This window comes from Nicotiana tabacum, chromosome 24 (genome assembly GCF_000715075.1).
Source record: "Nicotiana tabacum cultivar K326 chromosome 24, ASM71507v2, whole genome shotgun sequence".
Taxonomy (NCBI): Eukaryota; Viridiplantae; Streptophyta; class Magnoliopsida; order Solanales; family Solanaceae; genus Nicotiana; species Nicotiana tabacum.
In genome coordinates, this window is record NC_134103.1 from 4,626,395 (window position 1) to 4,645,862 (window position 19,468).

The following is a 19,468-nucleotide window of genomic DNA, read 5'->3' on the forward strand; positions in this document are numbered from 1 at the left end:
AAATTTAATTAATATTTTGTGACTATGTCATTTTTTTTAGAGTAACAGAATCTCTATTATATTAAAACAAAAATTAGAATTTGCTTGGAAATGAGCTGGACCTATCTCTCCTCTTGTGTGGGTCCCACACGTCCTCGACAGTTAAATTGCCCAACTAACCAACCAAGCCGTCAAAATATGACCACACGCTTAATAATTTTGACAAAATCAACGGTTATGATCAGTTCAATCTTGTAAACTTCTATCCATATTTAAAAAAAAAAAAATTATTTTCAAAAATATGCACTTTCCTTGGACCTCGGCACCATTTTTACATAGTTGTTGAAAATTTTAAATTCTTAACTGTCACATATAAATAATCCATTATACATAATTCATTTCACACTGTATCTACATTTTATTTTTACTTCTCCATTTTATTCTTTGTCTCCTCATGTTCTGCCATTGTTGAAAAATTGAAGCTTTAAGCCATAAACTTGTGGGGTCCCAATCCCATTTGAAACATTCTTTTGCTTTGCTTACCAGAAAATATCTGCTAAAAAGGTAAGAGTACCTTTCAATTTTACTTAATGTTAATTTTATCTTAAAAAGTCAAAGTTGTTCTTATGCTAATACAATTAGTCAGTTTTGGTATCATATATTAGAAGAATTTTTGCTGATAAATTCTTCATTTTGGTTGGTTTCTTCTCTTTTAAAGTCTTTTATTTCCTACTGTATATTTTTTTTCTCCATTTTTTTTGCTGTTTTTTTCTCTTCTGCTATTGCTTAAAAATTGAAGCTTTAAGCCTTAAACTTGTGGGGGCCTATTTGAACATTCTTTTGTTCTTAATGTTTTGATTTAACACCACTAATTTCTTTTAAAAAGTCAAATTGTTATTATGATGATATTATTAGTCAGTCTTTGGTATCATATCTAGAAGAATTTTTGCTGATAAATTTATCATTTTGGTGGGTATTTTATTTTTAGGTCCCAAAATTCTTTGTGAGTTTTCAATTCTGCTATTTTAAACTTTTTTTTTCATACTGTATTTTTCATATTTTTCTCCATTTTCTTCTGCCATTGCTTAAAAATTGAAGCTTTAATATCTGCTAAAAGGTACCTTTCAATGTATAATATTTGATTTAACTCCATTAATTTGTTTTTAAAAGTCAACGTTGTTCTTATTATGATAAAGACTCAGTCTTGGGCTCTTGGTAGCATATCTAGAAGGATTTTTTGCTGATAAATATTGTCTCCTTTTTTTAAAATTTTGGTTTTTTTTTTTTTTTTTGGATTTTAGGTTCCAAGATTATTTGTGAGTTTGGGTTTAGCTCTTTGGAATTTGAAGTATCAACGGTGTCCAAATGGGTTGGAAAGATAAGATTAAGACTGTGTTTCAGGTTCGTTGGCCTTTTTGCTTTGTCCTTTTTTATTTCCCTTCATTTTTCATGATATATTTTTACTTCTGGTTTTATTTTTAGTTTTTGATTTCTGGTTCTGCTTATGAATTGAAGTTTCTGTCTTTATTCTCTTCCAATTGTCCTTTACCCCATATGGTATATGGTACTTAATTGTTTTGACTGTCTTGTTTAACAGTTCTCTGCAGAGTTTTTGATGAAAAATCCAATTAATTAAGCAGGCTTGTAGATATGTGAAATCCTAGTAAATTTTGAAGATCTTATAGTGCACATACTGTTTTTATTTATTTGTAGAGTAGTGTGTATGCAGACAACCCTACGTATAGGCCTTAACCCTACCTATAGGAAGGCATGGAGTTTGTTTCCGGTAGACCCTGGGCTCAAGAAAGATAAAAAAAAGAATTAACAACAGATCTCATTGAAAACGTTTAAACATAACAAATTTTTGTTAGTAATTCCCATTTCTGTTGATTTGCCAGTAAAAAATCTAAAAGACTTCTAGTGCTATTTTTATCTTATATATTATTTTGGACTTAGATGAGCTTAAATGGAGCGATATGGACAGCCCGAATTCATAGCCAAACCCAACTTGTTTGTGATTGAGGCGTTGTAGTAGTTGTTGTATTCACATTTCTGTTGATTATGTTGTGTGTTTCAAAATGAACTACTTATTCATTCTGGTTTTGCTAACTTCAAAGAACTTTTGCTTGTTAGAGTGTTTTATTAACTGAACAATCAATTTGATTACTACTTTGGTTTTGCAAATTTGGTTACTAATATTTCTGTTTCAATCAAACAGGGCAATACAAATGAGATTGAGCTCGGGTGCGGACATACTATTAAGTCTCATGGATCATCAGTTGCAAGAATTCACATGCATGACTGGCTTATATTGCTGCTGCTCGTAGTCATAGAGATAGTCCTTTATGTCATCGGTCCATTTCATCGTTTTGTTGGAAAGGATATGATGACAGATCTGAAGTATCCCATGAAAGATAATACCGTCCCAGTGTGGTCTGTTCCTGTAAGTGTACCTATAGCTTTTTAACATATCGAGTTGAGTATCAATGTAATGTAGAGAAAGTTTATTTAAATCTCAGAGTTTTTAAGTGTTTCTAACAGATTTCTTTGATGAACAGTTATATGCAATTATATTGCCTATTATCATCTTTGTTCTCATCTATTTGAGGAGGAGGGATGTCTACGATCTACACCACAGCATTTTAGGTAATTTCTTTTGAGCAATTTTCGAATGGGAGCCTTGGCGTAACTGGTAAAGTTGTTGCCATGTGACCAGGAGGTCACGGGTTCGAGGCGTGGAAACAGTCTCTTGTAGAAATGCAGGGTAAGACTGCGTACTATAGACCCTTGTGGTCCCGGCCCTTCCCCGGACACCGCGCATAGCGGGAGCTTACCAGACAGCCCTTTTTCTTTAGAGCAATTTTCCCCTTTCATTCAGATCTTGGTTTTGTTGATTTCCTTCTTAGTTCTCCATGGTTTTTTCATTTTTTTGAGGGAATTTTCGGGCAATGGGGAGCGGGCAGTGGAATATTCAGTAGACGTGATACTTGCCTCTGTGACTTTGATTTTCATTGTTGTAGTAAAAGGAATGTTCTCCCGTTGTTTGCTAAGTAACTTTACTAGTTGCCTTTAACTTAACCAAAAATTGCAGGCCTCTTATTTGCCATACTAATTACGGCTGTACTCACGGATGCCATCAAGAATGCAGTAGGCCGTCCTCGACCTGACTTTTTCTGGCGTTGCTTTCCTGATGGTAAAGATGTATGTATCCAGTTCTTGATTTTCTGATAATGCTACTCTTTCCTAGTAAATGCTTTAGTGAATCAAAGCTTCCATATTTTAGCTGCGCAAAAGTACTTTAGGCTGCAAAACTTGACGGTTCTTTATGTGCTTTCTCGTTCTTCTAGTAATTATTGATCAAACTGCAATAGCAAAGGGTAGCAACTTAGCGCATTTCTATTGAACTCAATAAAAGTCTATGTATGTCTATCTGATATTCTTGATTGTCGTAACTGACTTACCAGGATATCACATAAATTGGTGGTCAACTCTTTCATTAACTTAATTATAGTTTGCTTACTGGTTCATTTCTCATATTGTTTTTAGTTTTAGGATTCTATTATTTCTTGTTGTTGCTTTCATTTTGGTCATCTTACTATCTTGCTGTTTTCAATGCTTCTTTTTTCTATGGCTCCTCGTTGTTGTGTCTGGTTGTCTTCTTTCATTACTGTTGTGCTTATGCTTCACTGAGCCGAGGGTCTATTGGAAACAGCCTCTCTATCTCAGCGAGATAGGGGTAAGGTCTGCGTATAAATTACCCTTCCCAGACCCTACTATGTGGGATTACATTAGGTTTGTTGTTATTGTTTACTGGTTCATTTGACTCATTTTCCGGTTCTTTCTTCAGGTTTATGATCAGTGGGGAGACGTGAAATGCCATGGTAAAGAAAGTGATATAAAGGAAGGACATAAGAGCTTTCCAAGCGGGCATACCTCATGTAAGTAGCTCAACTTTCTCCGATTCCACTATATCCAAGTACATCAGATCAGGATTTTGGAGATTTTTAGTTGAAACCTTTGATAAAGATTGCTTATAGACTTCAAAAGGAGTTCTGCATTTCATAAAGTTTGATCCGACCAAGTTATGGTTTTTCTTTGCAGGGTCATTTGCTGGTCTCGGGTTTCTATCATTATATTTGGCAGGGAAGATTAAAGCATTTGATCGTCGAGGGCACGTAGCAAAACTATGTATAGTTATTCTTCCTCTCCTAATGGCATGTCTTGTCGGGGTTTCACGCGTGGATGACTACTGGCATCATTGGCAAGACGTGTTTGCCGGAGGATTGATAGGTTTGTGTTGAAGTTCTGCATTGTGCAGTCAATGAAGATTGCATTTTCAGTTTTTCGATTAATATTCCATGTTTTTCACATTTCAGGCCTTGTTGTCGCGACACTCTGTTACCTGCAGTTCTTCCCAGCTCCATACCATACAGAAGGTATGGTCTCCACTAATCTCCTCCTGCTTTTATTATGTTGTGTATTAACTCCTCGCGATTCAACAAACCTTCCTTTATTACACTGTACAGAAGTTGCTATGTTTTAGACCCCCTCAACTTGTTCGGGATTGAAGCATAGTTGTTGTTGTTGTTATTATTATTACACTACATATTGCATCAGTAGAAGTCCAGAAGTGCAACAGCGTTTTCTCTGTTAATTTCCTAGGGATTTTCTTTATTGTCGCGAATGATCAATGAAAGGGATAGAACCTAATAGCAAGAAGATTATGGTGAATTTATTTAGATCTGGACAATTTTGAGGACATGTCAAAAAATATCAAAGAATTTAGCATAATCTGATAGTCATATGTGGCGGAGCCGGAAATACAAACAAGAGGATTCAAAAGAGTATACTTAGGATTTGAAACGTATGACCTAAAACATCTGTGGACCACCTTTACACGGTTTATATATAATCAAAAAGGCGTTTTTGCGCAATTTATACAGTATAATCGGTGAAGGGGATTCAATTGACCTCCCTCCAACACCTAGCTCCCCGGTCATATGAACGACGGCTTGGAGTCTCATTCTTTATCTCTAGTTAATATAAGTTAATCTTAGAAGCTCATGACTTGTACAACCCGGTTGGATATCGTTAAATTTACTTGTTCTTTTATTATCTCTGTTTTCAGGATGGGGACCATATGCATATTTCCGAGCAGTGGAGGAGTTCCGCAGTAGCACGCAACATGTCCACCCTACTAACGGAGGATTAGAGGCAGAGCGCCCGGAGGTACAACTGAATCAGCGATCCGGTACAAATTCCAACCCTTTTGAGGATGTGGAGTACGGCAGAATGTGAGACATATGGACATTGTACTCCTATGTTTTATCTTTGTTCAACTAGCTCAGCTTATTATTTTCTTGTGAATAAGTTAGGCTGCATTTTTAGTTGTATGTTCCTACATATTTTAGCTTTTGGGACCTATATTCGTTTGTCACTTGTGTTATACTGTTGTTTGAGATCGATGTTCTGAGTTTCCTGATACAAGTACATGCTAGCTGCTATGTTATGATCTAAGTTTCTTGTTTTTTTATACCATGTAACAGTAGCCGAGTGTTAGCCTTGTTTGTAATAATAGCTTTGATACACCACTTAGTGTCTTTTGTGTATTTTCTATCCCTAGACGTCTGTTACTAGTTGTTATCTTTTTGTTTCGGTTTTTTGATTGCATTACCTAGTGCTAGTTTTGTATTTTTATTTCGGTTGTCAGATCGGTTTACTTGTTATTGCCCCTCTCCTTTTCCCTTCCTGAGCCGAGCGTCTACCGGGAACAGCTCTTTAAAAAAAGGCAGAGGTAAGTTCTGCGTATATTCTACCCTCCCCAGACTCCACTTGTGGGACTACACTGGGTATATCATGTACTTGCAATGCTAGTAAGCAATAATTGCTGTTTGCATTAGGCTAGGCTATCTATATCACATCCCTTGCGTTGGGACCCTTTTTCGGACCCTCTGTGAATACTTTGTGCACCGGACTGTCCTTTTTTTTTAAAACTTGCTATGCTAGTAAATTTAGATGTTCAAATCTAATGTAGAATAAGAACAATGCACAATCCATAAATTTAGCATATATACCAAATCCAAGAAACAATTTAGGATCCTCCTGCAATAAACCTCTTATGAAAGATTTCGTCTTCCCTGTGATGACATTGTATAAGTAAACTTGAGGGGTATGCATATATGTAAACGCATAAGGCCGTTTTCAGTCGTGTCTTGGGATATTTAGGAGGAACGATAAGGCTGTGATGACCCAAAATGTTATCTTTAAATTTAATAATTAATTCTGTATTCTAAGACCTCAAAAAGCACTATTTATCATTACTCGACTTGCGTGCGCAGTCCGTATAATTTTTCGGAAAGTTTTTGTGTAAAAAATGGATTAAAATATGAAATAAAGCTTTAAAACTCACTGAGTTGACTTTGGTCAACATTTTGAGCAAACGGATTCAGATCAGTATTTTGACAGTTTCGGTAGGTCCGTATCGTGATTTGGGACTTGGGCGTATGCTCGGAATCGAATTCCGAGGTCCCTAGCCCGAGATATGAAATTTTGATGAAAAATTAAAAGTTTGAAAGCTTAATGATTTTTAAGAATTTACTGATGTTGGATTTATTGACACCGGATCCGTATTTTGGTTCCAGAGCCCGGTATAGGTCCACTATAATATTTATGACTTGTCTGCCGAATTTGGTGAGAAACGAAGTTGATTTCGACGGGCCATTTTGGACTTAAGGAATATAGCAAATTTTCTAGTGTTTTGTTGCAAAATTTTTCTTCATCGTGTTCGCGGGGGAGGTCTCGCGATCGCGTAAGGCAATCTCAGAGGCCAGCTAAATTTGTTCTTCGTGTTCGTGAATTTGAGGACGCGATCGCGTAGGGGTGTGAAGTGGTACTTCGCGAACGCGTGGCCAAGATCGCCTAGAGTTAAGGAGGCTAAAGCTGAGCCACGCGCTCTACTCATCGCGAACACGTGAGGTCGTTCGCGATTGCGTAAGTCTGAGAGTCGGAGCATCACGTTCGCGTGGTGTTTTACGCGTTCGCATAGAGTAAAATTCTGGGACAACAAAGTTGAGCTTCGCGATCGCGAGGCTATTCACGCAATCACGATTAAAGAATCACTGGGCAGAACCCATAAATTCGGAAGTCGCCATTTTTACTCATTTTTGAGTTTTAAGTCTTGGATTTGGGCGATTTGAAGGGAAATTTTTACGACTTTGAAGTGGGTAAGTATTCTATAACCAAAAGTGATTATATTTCATGAATCCATGTCTATATTCATCATTTAACTCGGATTTAGATGGAAGAAATTGGAAATTTTGTAAAACTTTTCAAAAATTGAAAAATGAAGATTTGAAAGCTAATCCGATTCTGAAAATTCGATAATTTTTATATGGTTGAACTCGTATCGGAACGGGTGTTTGGATTTCATGAGTTTTTCCGGGAATCGAGACGTGGGTCCCACTGTTGATTTTTAAAATGAATTTCGGATTTAATCCGGAAAATTTGTAAATTAATATGAAATTAATTCCTAGAATTTATATTGAGAATATTGAATTGTTTGTGAATAGATTTGAAGCTTTTAGGATCAAATTTAAAAGGAAAAGTTGTGGTCGAGTAATTGATTGAAATTGCAAAGCGAGGAAAGTGTCGTGGTTAACCTTGACTTGAGGGAATAGAACCCTTAAATGATTTGTTATGTGAAATGCATGTGAACAACGTATAGGCGGGGTGACGAGTGTCTATATGTCGTCAAATTAATTGTTTGCATAATTATTCGAAAATCATAAATTGTTCTAAGACACGAATTAATTGTTATAATAATTATTTCTCTCATATTCTTTATCAAATATTAATTCTTGAATTCCTGTAATAATTGTTACATGCTATTTGATTTATGTATCTTAATTGTTATTTGACATTTAGCATACTAAATATTAAACTGCCTATTTTCTCCACGATTTTCATAATTAATTGCTAATTGTCATTGTTTGTTCATAAATAAATTATAATTATTGTGTGCATTTGTAAGCACGTAATTTTTGACTCGTCACGTTTTTGAGCTTTTTTTAGTGTTAAAAATATTTATTTAACTTAACTTTAATTTTTATGGAGTTTTTAGTCAATTTTTACTTCAAATTACAATTTTAAAAAAACACAAAAATATCTTCACCTCTAGTTTAAGGTCAATTAGTATATTTATGTTTACTAGTATCTATGAATGTGCATTGTACGTTAATAATGGCACGCGATGATTTAAATATTTATTTATATGAAGGAACAATAAAATTTAATTAATGAGAGAAATTTTATGTATAATAATACAACAATCATCTAAATACCGAAAAATATTATTACATTAGCATAATTCATGAATTTAAAAATAAAAGGGCATCATCAAAACTTACACAAATGATCAATTTTTTCATGTTAGTTAGATAATTAAGTATTATAGTTTAAAAGTATTTAATGTGATGGTAACTTAACGAACACTTCTTTGTGGACAATATTTTTTTGTGTATGTTTTCTTCTAATGCTTTGGTTGCTCTGCCTTAACCAAAACTCTTGTTGTCCATCTTAATATCCCTCTTGAAAGTGCAACATACAGTTGTTCGTGCAAAAAATAAATATTGTGGTAAATATAGTCCACTATTTAGGATGTTTGTCCTTATACTTTATTTGTTATATTTGCAAAACATAAATATACTAAAAATTATTTTCACACAAATTTAAAAGGATATTCCTTAGTTTTAGAAGACGAAAGTTGAATTCAGGGATAAGAATATACTTAGAAGTACATTGACTAATATCATAATTTTTGCATGTATGGCGTTATAGTCAAAACTTCTATATACCATCTGTGTATTATTACATAAGCTATTCGATGTATCTAAGTTTTTTAGTAGCATGACAAACATATTCTTTTTTTCAAAATTAACCTATACACAATGGAAGATCAATTTTAACTTAGTCTATTATATATACGGTGACACTAACATACGTAAGAAATAATAAACTTGACAACAAATATGTGCGGTAGAAAGCTATTTTGTATTAAAGTATTTAAGTTTTCTTCTTGGTAGCAATTATTGGTATCATTTTCTGCTGAGTCAAAAACTGAAAAATATTTTATTTTTATTATAAATTTTTGCAATCAACCTTTTATTTAGTTGATCAACATATGCATTTTTGCTAGTTAAGATATCTTCTTAATTCTATTATGCGATTTGCACAAATTATATTTTAATCTAATGATAAAAATATTTCTCTTATTAAATGCACTACTATTACCATTGGGATTGATAACGAAGTGTTCAGGAAAAACCAAATCATCCTTTATTGGTTGATCTTCTTCGTTTCTGACATGAAGCAAGAAGACACTGAATACTGGATCTGTTCTTACTTTATATTTCTTGTCAGTTGAATCTTTTTCATTTGAGGCCAGAAGTATAACTTTTACAATCTCTGTTTTTGTCGATTTTGAAACTACTGGTAGTACTTGACAGAAATCACCTCCCAAACCATTAATTTTTTACCAAACGGTTCATTGATAAGAACTCTGGGCAACTATTTTGATCGTTTGACACTTTGTAATAAGTGCTTCAGACCATATTATTAATTCTGCTTTCCTTATAAATTTAGCATCATTGCTCTGTTTTGATATATTTGTGATGATTATTTAAATTGTTTGGAGAGGTATATCAAATCTAAAGTGGGTGGCCTCACAATAAAATCGTTGTTGGTACATCACTTGCTATTATTGCTAACAGTGTCATGCCTCTTGATATGATATTTGTAAGTAATGCATGACATAGAAATATTATTTCGATTACGCCCATTATACCAGAGTCGACTCTTTATAATATACTTGAAAGCTTGTTCTTGTTTAGGATTTAGCTTTGATTGTGCTTCCTCAGACACTTGTATAACATTTTGATTCTTAATAATATACTAACCTTTTTACTTTGTGTTCTAACGCTCTATTTATGGAATAAATTTATGTACTCCTAAGATATGTTTTAAACTTAAATAAGAATTTTACTCATATGATGAATTTAAAAATAATTGAATTAGATTCACTTGCTAAATAATTAATTAAAGATTTAATTATTTGGTTTTAACATAAAACATAATTTATTCTATGTTGATTCAGATCTTAATATCATTTCATCTCTTATTTTGAATATTTAATCTTAATTATAATTTTACCCAGTATAAATTTTATTTTCAAAGAGTAAAAAATTGAGATGACATTTCACTTTTAGATCTTTATGTTTGTAGAATTATTAGTGGTACCAACAATTTTTTTTCTCTTTCTCACACATTTATATTCTTAAATATTTTCTTAGTTGTTTAATAATTGGGTATTTTCAATATTACACGAAAATTGATAAAAAAAAATATTATTTGAGTAGGAAAATAGTTCACATATAATATAAAATATATTATCGTATGGGTATTTTTTCTCAATTTCAAATCTTTATGTAGTCCATTTAATATTACTTTATTTTTTGATATTGGACATCATTGAGTGGCAATGTATTACCAATACAGAGGATTCTTATGAAATAATTTTATTAAACCTTCCTACATATTTTTAATAAGTAATAGACAATATTTTATTAATCTTAAATATTAAAAATTAGCAAAGACGGTATTGTAGTCCAAAAAATAGGTTATTGCAATTATGTTCTTTCCCTATGAGTTCTTCCGCTTAATATTTATGCTTTTATAATAAAATAGGCTCTCATTTTTCTAAATGGATTTGGACAATATAATACATTTTCAAATTAAATTAATAATGGGACATTATAATACGTTTTTGAATTAAATTAGTAATAGAAATATTTAAAAAGTATATCCTAAAAGTAATAGGATTAAATGACTAAAGATATTTACTTGTTTAATTTTATATGAATTAGACCGCCCGAAAGTAATTATACTAATAGGAGTCCTAAAGGTAATCATGTAGGATTTCTAACGTGTAGTATTATGTCCTAAAACTAATATGATTATAAGGCTAAAATCTAGAATTCCGGTCATGTCCTTTTATTATGAATTATTATGCTTAATATTATAAGGTTATTTTTGTAAATCGACATTGTATTCATGCTTTTATAATAATATAGATAGTATTTTAATTTTACCATGACTTTAGCCTATTTTCTCTACTTTTTACTTTATTATAACATTTAAAACAAATACCAAAAAATATTTTTTTATTTTTATATATAGATCACTTTAGTAGTTTATTCTTATTAATTAGTATATTCTGGTAGTTTTTTTTTTGTTCAACGAGAAAGAATTAAGTTTGGGCCAATTGGGAGCTCATTTTTGGATTTTAGTGGCCCAACAAGACAAATGTCTATTCTTCCCAATCTCTTTAGCCCAAACCATTTTCTTACCCATAAAACCCCTCCCTTAATCATAGCCACCGATCTACTTTTATCCAATGGCCAAGGTTGTTTCCCCAAACCATATAAAACCCATATTTTCACAAAACCTAACCCCGGTCTTCATTATTCTAGCGTCAGCCTACTCCAAAAAAATTCCATTTTTTCCCCTTCAATATCTGATCTCCAACACCAGCTAAGAGCGACCACTGTCTAAAGAGAAACAGACCACAACACCACGTCTGGTTTATAACTAGAAAATTTTGCTTTCCATGTCATTTTCTTTTCCGGCTGCTCTCTCTTAATTTCTTTTCCTTTCACATTTTGAAGTCATATCTAAGTTAAGCTAAGACTATATGCAAAGATATACAGTAACGTGTTTTCTTTCTTTCTCAGTCCTATGGTGTTTAAAAAGAAGGATCAAGACTAGCTTTAGTTTTTGGAATTCGTGTGACTTTCAATTTTGAAGAAAAAAAAACCATGACCTAACCTGTTACGAATCAATGTTTGAGTATCAGTGAAGAAGATACAAAATACTTTAGTTTTCCTCTCTGTTTTTAATATGATTTCGAGAGGAAAAATCAGAACAAAATTTGGTTGTAAGCCGATGTTTGAAGCTGGTTTGAATCGTCATCGAGGCTTGTAGTCTGAGGTTTCCGGGCAGATTCGCGATTCCGTCGAATTTGTCGCTATCCAAATTTTCTGGTGTTAAGCATTTTTCAAATTCAAAATTACTTTGTTTTGAGGTCTATTTCTCCCTTTCTTCTACTGTTTTATGCCTAATGTGATATCATGCTTTTTACTAATTTTTATGTCGTTGCTCTGTGCTGTTGAATGGGTTCTTGCCTCACTCCTATATTTTGAGAATGTCTTAATATCTCTTTACTCTACTTGGTCGTGTTGTTTAGTTTAATGTGTGTATGAATGAGTTTAATGGCTATGATGAATTTATTATTACTGTTACAACCCTTCATTAAGAGGTAGATGTTTGATGCTTCAAGACAAACTTTTGATTACGTAAGAATTTAATTCACTAATTAATTAGAGTGATTTTAAAACAAGTGTTAGGCTATGGAATTGGGAATCGAAAATGAAAAGAAGCTTGAGCATCAGAAATATTTTACGGTTTATATTCTTTTATTTTTAATCGCTAGAATGCTTTAGGCACACTAATTAATCGAATACTCGTGATTATGTATACGTTCGCGTGACATAATTACGGTTTTCAAACTTAAAACCAAGGTATACGTTCGCGTGATTTTGACTAAACAATCTTAATAATTAATAAAGCGTGATAAATTATGTACACGTACGCGTGACATGATTTTTGACGCGTCGAACGAAATTAGTACACGTACGCGTGACTCGTTTTAAGATAATTTCATAGTTGTGAATAATCAAGAAATTTAAAAGCGGTAAAAGGTAAATGTACATAGGTTTTAAATATAAGTAATCAAGCAATTTAATTAAGCCAAGTATGATTAAAGCGACCGTGCTAAAACCACGTGATCCAGGAGTGCCTAACACCTTCTCCTGGGTTAACAGAATTCCTTACCCGGTCTTCTGATTTTCGCAGACTTTAAACAGAGTCAAATTTCCTCGATTTGAGATTTAAAAATAAACCGATAACTTGGGACACCATAAATTATCTCAAGTGGTGACTCTGAAATTAATTAAATAATCCAATTTCGATTAATGTCACTTTAATTGGAAAAACTCCCTATTCCCTCGGGAAAAAAGAGGTGTGACACCTTGATGCTTAATAGTTTCTCATTGGACGTGGTATTTATTGGAGTAATTTTTATTACATTTAGGAGTTGTAAAAAGTCCATATTGGGGGATCGAGTTGTACGTCGCAACAGACTTATTAAAAAGCCCATATTGGGGGATCGAGTTGCACGCCGCAACAGACTTATTAAAAAGTCTATATTGAGGGATCGGGTTGCACGCCGCAACAGACTTATTAAAAAGTCCATATTGGGGGATCGGATTGCAAGCCGCAACAGACTTATTGGGAGATCGGATTGTACGCCGCAACAAACTTATTAAAAAGTCTATATATATACTTGATTAAAATAAATACAACAGAACTGAATGTGGATATATTGTGAGAGCGGGTTGCACGCTGCAACAGAAATAATGGAAATGATAATTGGTTATGACTACTGAGTTTCCTTCAATTATTATAAATGAATTACCTGATTTATTTCTATTATTGTTGTTGTTACTAATATTGCATACAAATTAATGTAAGTGAACCGCCTTAGCCTCGTCACTACTTCGTCGAATTAGGCTCAACATTTACCAGTACATAGGGTCGGCTGTACTGATACTACACTCTGCACTTTTTGTGCAGATTTCGGAGTTGGTCCCAGCGGCGTACCATAGACTTGCTCGGATTTCAGCTACTCAGAGGAGACTTGAGGTATAACTGCACAACGTCCGCATTTCTAAAGTCCCCGTCTATCTTATTTTAGCTGTGTATTTATTTTTAGACAGCTTTATTTTATTCAGACCTCTATTTGTATTATTCTAGAAGCTCGTGCACTTGTGACACCAATTCTGGGATGGTATTTAGACACCGTTATTTTTTTTATGGATTATTCACTACATTTCAGACTTTACTTTCGCATTTGTTTTTATTATTAATAATAAATTTAAAAATTATTTTAAAATAGATAATATTATTCTAGCGTTGGCTTGCCTAACAAGTGAAATGTTAGGCGCCATCACGGTCCCGAAGGTGGGAATTTCGAGTCGTGACAAAGGGAATCGGTCTCTATGTCTCCATAAGTTAGGGGTAAGGTTACGTACGCACTTTCTTCCCCAAACCTCATTATGTAGAATTATACTGGGTTTGTTGTTATTGTATTTAGAATGAGCGAGACAAAGGGAAACAGTCTCTCTCTCTCAATTGTTGATGTAATATGGCAGGGAGCCATATTAGTATCTCGAATATCAAGTCATCTCCAAGTAGTAATTGTAAACTCACTCAATTTTTGTAGAATCCGTTCCATGTTCCTGTGGTTGCAAAGCCAAAAGTGAAAACAAGAGGAAATTTAACCTAGCTAGTACATTAATTGTATTGCCATAAATGTAAGCAGTATACGACATGTCTCTCCATATTTGGGAGATCTTTTCCAATTCCGCTACTGTACTAATTGTGATTGAAACAATATCAGCTATAGCTTAAAAAGATTATAAAAGGATATTAATTGATCCCTAATTTCAGGGTATCGTAGGAGTTCCACGGTAACACACAACATGTCCACCCTACTAACGAAGAGGGTAAAAATTTATTTATCTGCACTAGATGTTTAACCCAAATCATATTAATTTAGTGTGGTTAGTCAAAAAATAAGATTAAAATGTGTATTATTTTTTGAAAAATTTTCAGAAAAATCTCGCAAACCACACAGGAGATGTAAACTATACTAAGCAAGTCCGGTGAGACGAGCTCTAACTAAGGAGACTGCTGGTGAGAGGAATCGATCACAAATCTCCCATGTGAGAAACCACTGACCCAACCAACTTAGCTAACCCTTTCGAGCCATTAGAATATATATTAGTTAACTATGATTTAGCAATAAAAATGTAAGTTGAGACATGTGCCATGTATTAGTTTTTTAATCGTTTTTTCGTGTGTAAATTGTTGCATAATAAGTTCACTGTGTCTGTCATAGCTGATTAAGTTCAGTGTCATAGCTGTTGTATTTGTTTTTGTTATTTACGGAAACTTCAACGTGAAATGGGTAGGCTCCACATGCTCAAATTTTTCGAGAAAAATCTTTCAAATTTATCACTCAATTTTTTACTATGCTTTAAAATTATCCTTAAATTGGAGCACCGTTTAGGGTCAAGAAAAAAAAAAACTTTTTACTAACGATGCATGTATTTTTTGACCAGATGTTTAACGAATGACAAAATTACTCCATTTTTGAAAGTATATGTGCAAATTTGACCCCGTTCCCTCAGTAAAATGATGAATAATTTTCAGTTCTCTTCAAATATGCCCTGCTCAGAACTTAGAGTCCTCTTTAGATGTAAGGAAAAGAAAAACAATATTCCACGAAACAATAAAAGAAAATTAGGAATGTCAACAAGCAAACGATAACTTGTCAATTTAAGATCTATTGAGTAGTAAATGGAGGTTGCATTTTATTTTATCAATATACTTGCAAGGTCGTCCTCTTCTTATACTCAATTACGTAAGAGTCCAACTAGCTCGTCTTGATTTACAAAGCCATGAATACATACAAGAGGATTCAAAAAACATATACTCCTAGAATGTTGCACATTAGATTTGGACTTACGTCCTAAGATAATTTTTAAATTCTTTACCACCATACTAATAGCTTGAGTTAATTTTATCGATGGTCATTGAACTTTTGTGTTTGTTACCCAAAAGTCACTTTTTTTTTTTCGTTACGTAAAAATCATTTAACTTTGTGTTCATTACTCAAAAGTCACTTTTCTTTCTTTTATTACACAAATATCATTTTACTTTGCTCTAGTTATCACAAACGTCACATTTGCCAGATTTTATAATTTTTTTACTTAAAAAGTCTATTATGCCCTTGATATTATATAAATCTTCATATTTATGTAATACCTTCTATATTATATACTATATAATATATTTTTACCTAAGTATTTTATTTGTAACTAAAATAATTTAATATTATTTTATTTATTATTTTTATAATATATTCGTATATTTATTTTTTCCTTAACATTAATTTTCAAGATATAATGGCAGCGTTATTAAATTTGTCAGTAACCTTACTATGAACAAATCTCATGTCAACGTTCTTAACCACTCCTAATGAAATATTTTTAATAAGAATTATAAAATCAAAGCTCACAGATATATCAATCAAGCTATATTCGTTAATCCAATAAATAAAATACCAACATTTATTAAACTTACACATTAGATTAACAATTTCAAATAAATAATATCAACAGATAAAGCTTAAAATTTAATATTAAACTCAAATATCTTTTAAAAAAAGTTAAAATTTTTACTGACTATAAAAAACTATAATTTGTTAAACAAATATATTTTTGTTATTTCAAATAAATATTTTTTTGTCGTTTTCATTTTTGAAAATATGTTCATGCTTGAATATGATTAAACAAATTCAGTATCATGGGAAAATTAAAAGTGCCAATATATTATAAAATAATAAATAAAATGATATAAAATAATTTTAATTATACGTAAAATTCCTTGGTAAAAATATATTATAAAATATATAATCTAGAATGTATTACATAAATTGGAGGATTTATAATGTAAAGGGCATAATAGACTTTTCAGGTGAAAGTTTTATAAAATCTACGCCTACGAGCTATATTCATTCAAGCTCAGATCATTGGCTCAACTAATAAGCCTAAGGGCTACATCACTTCAAGTTTGAGTAAACCCTATGTTCAGATAATCACTCAACTCGACCACTAAGCATACGAGCTACCTTATTTCAAGTTTGAGTAAGCGCTCGCTCGGTTATAGAGGCTACGAAGTTCAAATTTGATTAAGTTGTTTAAATCCTTGTGAAAATATTCATAAGGCGTGAATAAAGTCTTCACAAGACAGGAAACAAAACAGAAGCAACTCGGCAAAAAGGGATATTTTTATATACAAAAAATGTTTACATGATTGATTATAGCGTAAAAATTAAGGACTAAGCTTCTTGGTCATCCCCATGAGCGATCTCTTCTCTATCGGGCTCCCCCCGTTCTAAGACCCGCTCTTACTCCCATCGTCATCATCATTATCATCATCATCGTCATCGGAAACCAAGGCTTCAGCATCGGCTTCAAGTTCTCTGGCCCTTTTTATCTCTTCAGCGAAGTCGAAACCTCGAACATGGATCTACTCGAGGGTCTCCCTCCGAGATCGGAATTTAGCAAGTTCGGTGACCCAATGTGCTCGAGTATCGGCAGTCTCGGTTGCCTCTCATGCTTGGACTTGGGCAGCTTCAGCATCGGCCCGATAGATGGCCACGAGTGCACCGCATCGGCTAATGCCTTTTCGGCATCAGATTCAGCCTTGGCATGTACAGAGGCCAACCGAGCCTCGAGCTCCTCTATTCTTCTTGCTTGGACCGAGCTTTTCTCTTTCATTTTTTAAAGTTGGTTTTCGGCCGATAACAATTGGTCTCGAGTAGTTTCTTTCTCTGAAGCAAAGCGGTTCATTCCTTCTTTCCACTTCAAAGTCTCCGCTCTTATCCCATCGACTTCTTCACGAAATTTTCCGATCATCTCGATTTTCTGCTGCAGTTGTGAGACCGAAAGATTAGCCATCATTCCAGTATCAATCCCATAGGCTTTTAAAAGCATTATTACCTGCTCGGATAGGTCGATCTGATCTTGGTGAGCCCTGGCCAACACAGCTCGGAGGTTTTTTATTTCCTCTTCTTTTTGTCCCATAAGGATCTTTAAGGAGTTCCTCTCCCCCGTAACCCGTTGAAGCTCGGCCTCGTATCGTCGCAGCTCAGTTCGGTACCGAAAACATGATTCTCGATGAAATGCCGCTACCCGCAAAGAAAGAAGAAACGAAGTCAGAAAAGAAAATCAAACTTAAACGTAACGCTATGTGATTTGAGGCCTACATGATTCAAAGCATGTTGCACTCTGTGAAAAAGATCGGATGCGTCACTTGTACCGACAGTGTCTTCGACGCCGATGAACAGGTCACGAAAAGGATCCTCCCATCATGAGGCCTATCTAATTCGAGGGCTCCCAAAGCTTAGGCTTCCCGAATCTCCCCTGCGGAAAAAGCAGGGAAGGTGGGCGAGCCTTCGATTGCTACTTTCCCAAATGAGTCATATGGGACATTCTCTTCGATTCGAAAAGATTCGGAAAGATCCATTTCAAACATATCCCCCATCCGTCGGCTTCGATGGGAAACATCTTCGATCTCCAACAACTCAGGGACTCTGCCCGAATCTCCCTCCGATATATCCTCAGAGCGAGGCGGAGCCTTATGAACCACCATCGATCGAGCTGCATATGGAACGTCGATGGTCTTCTTTGTTCGGGCCGCCAGAGCAGACCCATCGTTCTCTTCTTCATCCCTCAGACGCAGAACTGATTCTACGGTTAAAAGAATGGCATTTTTGTTCGACTTACGAGTCGTCCTCTTCTTCGATTTTTGATCTTCGAGGACGGGGGCTCTTTTCCTCTTATTATATTTCACCGGCTTCGGGGAAGAGGCTGAAGCCTCTTCCTCGGTAGACGAGTGCCTCAAAACCACATCCTTGCCCACACCTGTAGACGATTTATTTTTACTGAAGTATGTGAAAAACATTTTATTCGAATTACCAAAAGATACGAGAGAAGTGCTCACCGTGATTTTTGGCCTAACATCGGCCCTTTGACAAGTCGCGCCATGAGCGCTCGGCATATGAGGAGGTCGAAACCAGATCTTGTACCTAGTTCTTGAGATCGGGCACTGCGTCGGGCATCCAGGGAACCGCTGCATCACAAAAAAGGAATATTGGTGAGGAAAAAAATGAAATAACAACATAATAGGAGGTAACATCAGAACTACACTTACGCTTCATGTTCCACTCTTAGGGAAAGAGCATCTTTTCGGTTGGGATCATGTTCGAAGTCCTCACTCGAACGAACCAGCCTATCCAGCCTCGATCCTTATCCTCATCTATACTCGAGAACAAAGCCTTGGTAGCTCGACATTGGAGTTTTATTAACCCTCCTCGAAAAAGGCGAGGACGGTATAATCGGATAAGATGATTGAGGGTGAAAGGCATCCCCTTGATTTTACTCACAAAATATCGGATCAAAATAACGATCGGCCAAAAGGAAGGATGTATGTGGCCTAGGGTTATTAAGTATTTATGACAAAAATCTATGATAACAGGGTCGAGGGGGCCTAACGTGAAAGGGTAAGTATACACGCTTAAAAACCCTCTCACGTGAGTAGTAATATACTCTTTGGGAGACGGTGTCACACCCCTTTTACTACCCCCAAAATGATAATGTGAGTTATAGATGGTGGGTTAAAGAGTTTCTCCAATTAAAGTGACAAACTTGAATAGGGATTATTTTATTTACAGAGTCGCCACTTGGAA

General features: G+C 34.3%; 1 protein-coding gene across 2 annotated transcripts; it reads left to right on the forward strand.

Annotated features, from left to right (window-relative positions):
- Nucleotides 1–281: 281 nt before the first annotated feature.
- LOC107805137 (lipid phosphate phosphatase 2) lies at nt 282–5,601 on the forward strand. 2 transcript variants are annotated; one of them, XM_016629129.2, is made up of 9 exons: nt 282–543; nt 1,281–1,380; nt 2,198–2,422; nt 2,538–2,625; nt 3,071–3,180; nt 3,827–3,917; nt 4,081–4,269; nt 4,356–4,415; nt 5,108–5,601. In XM_016629129.2, the coding sequence occupies exons 2-9, from the start codon at nt 1,345–1,347 to the stop codon at nt 5,275–5,277; spliced, it is 969 nt and encodes a 322-aa protein (XP_016484615.2). In that variant the 5' UTR covers nt 282–543; nt 1,281–1,344; the 3' UTR covers nt 5,278–5,601. The 2 variants fall into 2 exon arrangements, with proteins under 2 accessions (XP_016484615.2, XP_016484616.2); XM_016629130.2 differs by lacking the exon at nt 282–543 and adding an exon at nt 959–1,096.
- The last annotated feature ends 13,867 nt before the right edge of the window (nt 5,602–19,468 follow it).

What these genes read in the sequence shown, in the direction of transcription:
- LOC107805137 (XM_016629129.2), top strand. Translation starts at nt 1,345, where the DNA reads ATGGGTTGGAAAGATAAGATTAAGACTGTGTTTCAG. An exon ending in TCTACACCACAGCATTTTAG is followed by an intron (nt 2,626 to 3,070) that starts GTAATTTCTTTT and finishes CAAAAATTGCAG; the next exon opens with GCCTCTTATTTGCCATACTA. An exon ending in GTTTGCCGGAGGATTGATAG is followed by an intron (nt 4,270 to 4,355) that starts GTTTGTGTTGAA and finishes TTCACATTTCAG; the next exon opens with GCCTTGTTGTCGCGACACTC.